The sequence below is a fragment of the Gavialis gangeticus genome, unplaced genomic scaffold, assembly GCF_001723915.1.
Source record: "Gavialis gangeticus isolate Ggan-Ray unplaced genomic scaffold, GavGan_comp1, whole genome shotgun sequence".
Classification (NCBI taxonomy): Eukaryota; Metazoa; Chordata; order Crocodylia; family Gavialidae; genus Gavialis; species Gavialis gangeticus.
Genome location: NW_017728971.1, coordinates 23,870 through 32,282, shown reverse-complemented (window position 1 = coordinate 32,282; position 8,413 = coordinate 23,870). Strand labels below are relative to the sequence as shown.

The 8,413-nt window shown below is 55.8% G+C and overlaps 1 protein-coding gene across 1 annotated transcript in view; it reads left to right on the top strand.

Moving 5' to 3' along the window:
• The window catches only part of RPL13 (ribosomal protein L13), a 6,034-nt gene extending 237 nt beyond the window's left edge, over positions 1 to 5,797 (top strand). The window contains exons 2-6 of the mRNA XM_019504757.1: positions 189 to 305; positions 1,152 to 1,293; positions 2,610 to 2,783; positions 4,736 to 4,792; positions 5,599 to 5,797. Of these exons, the coding sequence (XP_019360302.1) occupies positions 202 to 305; positions 1,152 to 1,293; positions 2,610 to 2,783; positions 4,736 to 4,792; positions 5,599 to 5,757 (636 nt within the window). The 5' untranslated portion in view covers positions 189 to 201 and the 3' untranslated portion in view covers positions 5,758 to 5,797. The remainder of the gene's footprint in view (positions 1 to 188; positions 306 to 1,151; positions 1,294 to 2,609; positions 2,784 to 4,735; positions 4,793 to 5,598) is intronic.
• Positions 5,798 to 8,413: the final 2,616 nt, after the last annotated feature.

Sequence of the window (8,413 nt, the reverse complement as noted above, 5' to 3'; positions counted from 1 at the left end):
GGACTGGGCTAAGCTAGACTGGAAGGTGTGGAGAAAGCTGCATTGGACTAGACTGGACGGGGGGAAGCTGGACTTGGACGGGGAGGGAGGCTGGGCTGGACTCGGGGGGCAAGCTGGGCTGGGGACGGGGCTATGCCGGGGCTGCTGCCGCCGAACCCACAACCCCCGTGGGCGCTGTGTGCTTGCAGACCCTCGGCCAGCATGGCGCCCAGCCGCAATGGCATGATCCTGAAGCCGCACTTCCACAAGGACTGGCAGCGCCGCGTCGCCACCTGGTTCAACCAGCCTGCCAGGAAGATCCGCAGGTGAGCACTCGGCCGCCGCGTTCCTTTGCTGCGGGGCTCGGCGTCTCCCGCATCCGGCCCGTCTCGGTGTGGCAAATGTTGCTGCAGGGTTCTCCGTGACGACGCCGAGGCCCAGCTGGCCACCCACCTCCTGGTGTGAAGTGTCATCGGCGAGGAGATGCACCAGGTGCTGGAAGGCTGCTTGCACCAAGCAGGCCGAGCACACGGCCGTGACTGCCGCGGGCACAGTGTACGCGCCGAGGCACCAGGCTCGTCCTGCGCAGCTTTAGCAGCTAAAGTTTTTTGCCCAAAATAAACGTAAAGCCATGTCGCATAGCAGCGTTAAGCGGAGGCTGAAAGGGAGAGTGAGCTGGGTGTGACTGGGGCTTTTTCCCCACTGCTCCCCTCACTCTAGCAGTTCAGCTGTGATTCAGAGGCCGGGCTCTGCACTCCCATGCAGAGGTTTTGCCTGCCATGGTGTTAGAAGCGGTTTAAAAAAACCCCAACACTTCATTTGAAATAGAGGGGCCCAGTAAAACAATGCAAGCCCTGGCCTGGCTCTGCGAGCCTCGCGTGTCTTGTTACCTCTACAGTCAAATGATGAAAATTCTCCGGAATCTCTGTACTGCCTTGATGATTCCCTTGAACCCTTTTCCAGCTGATGACTGTAGGGTTTTGTGCAAGGACACGTCTTTGCTGTACTTTGTTTGCAGCATTGACTGGTTAGGCATGTTCCTTGCCTTGTCTGCCTTCAAATGTGTTCTTAATAAGGAGGGGGACGGGTGCTTCGACAGCGTGTCTGGTGGCTCGCGGGTTTTGTGTCTGACAAAATACTCTTTTCCCAACTCTGTCCTATGACACTTCCAGGCGGAAGGCGCGTCAGGCGAAGGCTCGTCGCATTGCTCCGCGTCCTGTCTCCGGGCCCATCCGCCCCATGGTGAGGTGTCCCACTGTTCGATACCACACAAAAGTTCGCGCTGGCCGAGGATTCAGCTTGGAAGAGCTCAGGGTGAGTACGCACAGGCAGTTAACATCTCATTGAGCACACGCATGCATCTGTAATGTTCCAGCTCCTGGAGACTTGTTAGGTGGGTGTAGCCTGAAGTCTCGGCAGCTCTGTAATTAAGCGCTGCAGCTCCGCTTTCTCAGTGAATGGGCAAAATGGGGTCCTTGATGAGAGAGCCTCCTTTGGTGTGGCCTGGTTATTCTGTGGCTCGTTAACATAGCATGAAACCAGCTGTGATTTGTTCACCAATTAGCATCTGTTGAAAGGACCTGCGCATGTGACGGGTTTTCAAGTTTTGCATCATTGGTGAGATTATAGGGGCGGCAGCTGGTGATGGGTACGTAATGCCGCAGGTGCAGAAAGTGGGCAGTGTGGCCATGAGGATGTGGAAGCAGCAGAGTTTCAATGCAGAATTGTTTGGATGTTCAAGCAACGTGGCTGGCTTACCAGTTACACCCGTTCTGTTTCTGGAGCTCAGACTCTGATGGAACAATCTTAAATGGCATGTGCTCTGGCAAGTGTTCTTGCCCTTCTGTGTCAAAAAAACAATCTCATCTGGCTTGTAGATGTAGACTAATGCTCCATATCAGCCTTTGCGTTGCAGCATGAGCAGATCGCTGCCTCCCCGAATGCTCAGCAGAGGCAGGGGAGAGTGGGACGATGCATATGGCCTTTTGTACAGCAAGATCCTGGAAGAGCGGGTACAGGCCCCCCCCTCCCTCCCAAGGCGCCGCAAGCTGCCTTGTTACCAGTGTTTCTGGAGAGTGAGGTTTTTGTTGGGAAGAGTCGGCACCAAGAACTTAGTTGAGTGTTTTCATGCTGAGCTAGGTTCATAGTTAGGCCAAATGTTAGTACTACCTCGTAAAGTGCTGACACCTTATTAATACCGTCAGCTTCATGCCAACCCAGTGGGCCTGGGGCTTAAGTCACCAAGTTGCCACTGGCATAAGTCACTGACCAAATGTGATGACTCTTATTTCAGGGGGTGAAAATGTCCCCTAAGTCCATGTTCTTGAGGCTCGGAGGATGCTTACCAGCTTCAGATGCTTCTTGTTTTGTATTTGAATCATCGCACCTGTTGTTCTAACATCTGTTAACATCTGACTTCTAGACTGAGTGCAGTTCATGCCTCTGAACCAGTGCTCCTGCTTCTGGTGGGCCTTACAGTCAGATGATGACACTGTCTCCAGAATCTCTGCCATCTGTGATGACCACATTTGAACCCTTTTCCAGCTGATGACTGTAATGGCTTTCTCAAGCAGGGCAGTGGCTTTAGCAGTCACCTGAATATTGATGCAAACACTGTCTTCTTCCTCCAGCTGGCTGGCATCAACAAGAAGTTTGCCCGCACTATTGGAATCTCTGTGGATCCCAGGCGACGGAACAAGTCGACAGAGTCCCTACAAGCCAATGTTCAGAGGCTGAAGGAGTATCGCTCCAAACTCATCCTCTTCCCACGGAAGCCCTCAGCACCCAAGAAGGGAGACAGCTCTGTAAGTACTGTTGGCCCTAGGAGCTTTTCTCAGGTTCCTGCTCATGTTGCTGAGGTTTGGTTATAGCTAGTATTATCGCACAGATGTAAAACACTTGTGACTTGAGTGCATCTTGTCACATAAAGTGTCCACTGCAGAATGATTCTCTTCACACATCCACTGAAGACCCTATAACTTGTAGTTGTTGTGGGACGCTGCAGGCTCAGGATGGTTTGGCTAAGACCAAGTGCAGCAGTGGCTTACAGCCACCTCTGCTAGGAGCCATGCTGTGCTGTTCTGGAGGCACCTCTCAGGCTTCTGCTCAAACCTCATTTTAGTGCAGCGTAAATGGCTGCATGCAAAATATCTGACTTGCTTAGAGCAGTTGATGCGTGCCAGGGGCTCTGAACTATGTGCTTTGCCATAAAAACAGTTACAAGCAAAGCAGTAGAGTAAAGCAGTGCTGTTTGGAGTTGGGGTGGGTCTTGCTGAAAGAGCAGCTGGTCAGTATGAGGCAGGGTGCACCCACTGACTGTCACGTCTTACTGCAGAGTAGCCGTTTCCATCTCAAAAGTTCAGAAGCCAGGGACCCCTTCTGCATGTGCCTCTGCATAGGCTCCTCTAGGAAGAGATGTGTGCGCGCCCAGAGAAATGGGACATTTCCCAAGGGGGAGGCATTCTGAGCCATCTCCCCAGGCTATGGTTGTTCCAGGCTTTTTACTTGTTCTTAAATACAGTTTCTTCTCATGCTTCCTGTGGCACAGCCAGCCAGCAGGGCTGGATCAAGCTGTACTAAACTGCTTATTGAAAGGGTGTCGGTGTGGGAGGAGGGGGCATCACCTTGGCCATACTGTGGCTAACTACTCTGAGCAGCAGGTTTTAGCGTCGGGGTGAATGTGTTTCCCAAGCTGGGGAAATGTTATCGGCAGGGCTGGGAGCATCTCTGCACTTCGTTCTAGGACTGATGGAAGCAGAGATGTGAAAAGGTGACATTGATATGGCTTGATACGGCTCTGCTCTTTTTCTGGCAGCCAGACACTTATGAAGGCTCTGGCATCACTGTACGCCCCGGTGCAGCTAGAAGCAAGCGTAGCACGTCTCTGATGCACACGCATGCTGCTCTAAGTTAAGCCCACGCAAATTAATGGAGCTGACCCTGGGTTTCTAGAATGCTGTAAACAGCCGGAAGAGTAGCTCTGCCCTGTTGGGTCAAGGAGTCTGAGGCACGAATCGGTGACTGCAGTAGGCTTTGCATGGTGTGACTTTAAAATGGATGTTGTTCTGCCAGGCTGTGCTTGGAGACTTGCGTCTGCACAGCAGTGCCACCAGGATCTCCTAGTGTGGATACCCTTGCACTAGCACAGCTGCGCCCTTATTTGTGTTGCATGTGGGGTGGCTCTGCTCACATCAGTGCAAAACACAGTTTTGCCAATACAGCTGTGCCCATGTAGGAGGGCTCTACTGACAGGGTCTCCAAGTGCCAGTCTAACCCTGGCCACCAGGAACTTAGCTGCCTCCAAGGACTGTGGCCAGTCAAGTAGATGGAGATGCATCACCATCTCCTTAAGCACCAGAGAATGCTTTCCCTGCCTGGGCACTTGCTGGGTCAGGTGTGCACCACTCTGGTGGAGAGGGAAGCATTGTGTTCAGCTGAGTCTTTCCAGTCAGAGAACAGCCCATCTTGGGCTGATACTGCTGAAATGCCAGCACAGTGCTCCAGAGGTATGCAGCAGGGCAAGTTTCTGTGCTTGTGTTTCTAGACACTCTAGGCTGGATGTGGAGTGAGGAATGGAGGGCTTGTAGAAGAGGTACAGGGACCCTGCACCGGAGCCAGTCATCAGGAGCCATGCACAGGCAGGATTTTGGCTTTTGGTTTCGGTGCTGACCTGGGTGGCTTCAGGGCTGCTGCTGCAGGGGCCTTTCCTGCAGGCCTCTACGGAGTTCCGCATTCACTTCTCCCCTCTCTTTCACAGGCAGAAGAACTCAAGGTGGCGACTCAGCTATCTGGACCTGTTATGCCTATTAGGAGTGTAAGTGAAACTGCAAGTCCTGTCCTTTGTTCAACTTCCCTGACTCCAGGTGGTGCTGGAATGGGAGCTCTGACTGCAGAGCAGTCTGTCCTGATGGCTTTTCCCCTTTGTCAGTGCTGCAGCATAACACTGTGGTTAAGTTGTGCCATCTCTAGACAGCAGCAGCTCCTGAAGCCAAAGGAACAAGAGTCCGCTAAACTTGTCCTCGTGTCTGTTTGTTTGAGAGGAGCTGGCAGGCCGGGTCCTGTGTCACCGCAGAATGCGGGGCTCAGAGCTGAGTGCGTGCTAAAAGTGCACTAAGTAGAGCTTCGTCAGTGTGAAACCACCTGAAATGTGCGGCTGCTGCTACTGGTGTGGCAGCTGAGCTCCCCTTCAGACAGCTGCTGCCTTCTAGCTGTGGGGAGCTGTTCGGCCCTGTGTTCTGCGCTGAGGATTCAGGCTGACATTTGGAGGGCTCTGAGCTGCACCAGCAGCTGCGTGTGCCCAGCTTTGCACATTGGCAGTGAGGTCTCTGCAGCCAAGGGGGCTGGTTAGTCCCACTCATGCTGGCCAAGAGAAGCCATGGGTTTGTGTAGCGTGCACTTGAGGCGTTGCCCAGCAGCTGTGCGAGCTGGCCGTGGGAGGGCTCTGCTAGAGGTTTTCTGTTGGCATGAGCTGGGAGCTGGATGGGACAAGGCCTGGGTGAAGTATCCCTGTCAGTCTCAGCATGTGGCTGTGTGCAAGTTGGTGCTGAGCCTTTATTGATGCATTGCTGGCAGTCTTTGTCCCTGTGTGTAACCCCCTGGCTCTGGCTCTGCTCCTGCCAGGTGTATAAGAAGGAGAAAGCCCGGGTTATCTCGGAGGACGAAAAGAACTTCAAGGCCTTTGCCAGCTTGCGCATGGCCCGGGCAAACGCGCGCCTGTTCGGTATCCGGGCAAAGCGAGCCAAGGAGGCTGCAGAGCAGGACGTGGAGAAGAAGAAGTGAGCACGTCTCCTGTGAACTGTTAATAAAAGAGACTAGGACCACAACCTGGTGTGGGGTCTTCTTGGGCCACACGGAAGGGACTGGGATGACCCAGGAAGGGGCAGTGCTTTCGCTGCCACACACAGGCATCAGGGATTGCTCCTTTCCCCCTGACTAGTCTGAGCATGTGCATCCCACGCCACACAACCGCAGGCCTCACCGTAGTCTTGATGTGCACGTGGCCTCTTCCGACAGGGCCAGGGAAGGGTCTCTAGCAGCCTAGAGCAGCGCCTTTCATTTACACAGCAAAAGTTCCCTGCCAGCCCGTTTCCGGTGCTAGCCCAGCTGCTTTGAGGGATCTCTAAACAGATGGCTGCTGACTGATGAGGGAGGACGTCGCCCCCCCATTCTGTTCCCTTCTAGTGGCAGCCTGCTGGCTTTGCCTTGGAGACGGAGCTGAATTTCCCCACTCAGGAGCTTGGCTGGATCTGGCTTCCCTTGTAAAGGGCAGTGCAACATCCGTTGTGACCCTTGGCAGTGGTAAGGGGCATCTGTCTAGTGCCACAGTAACCGCGCCTTCCCCTCCTGCTGTCCTGGATGCTCCAGGCAGGTTTGGTGGGAAGTAGAAGGACTTGGGGGCCCACTGGGGTGCAGCAGGCTGGCTTCAAGGGACTGGATGTCCAATGTCCTCAATCCCCCTCTGACGGGGCACTTGGGGCTGGGCCCTCAGAGTAAGCAAGCTGCTGGCTGTCCCATCACATTTAAAATGGAGGTGGTGTGAAGGCTTCCAAGAGCTGCCTCAGCGCCTTGTCAGCCTCCTGCACAGAAGCTGGTACTTGCTTCCTCCTATGCAGGAGAGAGTGGATCTCACGGGGTTCCCATCCCCTGGCACATTTGGGCACTGCCTGAGCACTGAACCCTGGCTGGCCAGTCCTTCATCCCTTGCCCTGCAGGCTGCTATGCTGTCATTCACTTCCAGGGCAGCAAACCCCCCACCATGGCTCATCTGGTGTTGCTTAGGTGTCAGCTTTTGACATCTGAGGCATCAGATTTGGGAGAGGGCTGTTCCCCTTGCCTTCCAAGCATATGAGGCCTGTCAATGCTCTCTCCCGTGCCCAGATCCTGCATGGTTTGGGTAGGGAGTGGAGCTGGTTTGTCTCCACTAGTGCTGGGTGTTGCTTTGCAGTCTGAGCAAGCCTCCCTTTCAGGGCTGCGCCCCGTGGGGAGAAAGATCAGGGCTGCCTGGGTCAAGAGAAGAGCTGCGCCCGCATCCCTCCGGCGAAGGCTTGGCTACTAGAACACGAGCATCTGCGCGGAGGCGGAGGCTGCCTGGTGATTCAGGAGTACTCGCTGCCGTCACTGTACATTTGCTTTGTTCCTGGTGGTTGTAGCACTCGTGGGTCTTGAGGGCACCCTGCTCAGCAGTTGGAGAGAGAAGCCTAAGGGGGTTGAGGAGGGCCTGCCCTGCGCCCAGGGAGTGGACCTACTGAAAAGCAACTGCCCCTGGGGTGGAATGCAGCATGGCATGGCAGCGGATGCGGGGTGGAAAGGAGCCAAGATGCAAACCAGGAACACTTGTCAGATGCAGCTTGGGGATGAGCAGGCCCTTGGCTGGGTGTAAGGCTCCCATGTTCCCCCTCACCACTGGCCCAGACAGGTCTTGCTCCCCTGCAGGGTCCTGAGAGCTCCAGCGTATCAAATGCTGCCCCTTTTGCCCCCAAACATGAGCCAAGGGGGCATTGGAAGCAGGTTCCTGGGGCCGAGGTGCAGTTACTGGCTTCTGCCACGTGATGGAGCAGGTGGCTTCAGCTCCGGCTGGTTCCCATCTTCGGGGCGAGCTCAACGGTGGGGGTGTTGCCCCCAAGCTGCTGGGCCAGGGGCAGTTTCTATGCTCCCGTGCTAGCGGGGCAAGCACTGGGCTCCCTGGAGCTATCAGCTCACAGGGCAGTGTGTTCAGTCCAGCCCCTGGCACCTGCAGGACCCTTTGCCCCCAAAGGGGAAGTGTTGCTCCCTTGCAATTCACTTAACAGGGCTGTCTGCTCAAGGGGACGGTGCAGCATTGCCGAGTGGCTTTCTCTGGCACCCCATCCCGATGGCTGCCTGCCAAGTGGCTGCTGGGGGACCTGGAGAGACTGGTGCCAGCCACGTGGGTGCCATGTGCTCCTTGCCCAGCTCCCCTTGGCTGAGTGTCGGTGTTGGGGTGTTCAGCCCTGGCCGGGCCCTAGCCACAAGCCAAGCTGTCAGGGCCCCAAAGCGGCAGCCGAGTCCCCTGCCCAGCGCTGCTCAGCGCCACGTGCCAGGCTGGCAGCAGAAGAGCCTGCCCAGAGCTGGGGCGCAGCGAAGGACAGGAGACGATGCTTCCCCAGGGACCTTCCCCGGCTCTGCCAAGGTACAGACCTGCCCCCCTGGCTAGGCAGGGAGTGGGGTGAGCCCCCTGGCCGCTCCAGGGAGCTGGCATTGGGGGTTGGAAGGCTCCAGGTGACAGCCGGGGGCCTCCCCTGCGATGCCCGTTGCTCTGCAGGGAAATGCCTTAACCTGCGTCTGAATGGAAAGCGCAGGCATGCAACCCTCTGGGGGCCTGCTTCCTCCCTGGCCCCGCTGTGCCTCAGTTTCCCCCACCTGTGCAATGGAAGTAAGGCTGCTGTTGGCAAAGGGCTCGGTACAGGGGTCATACAAG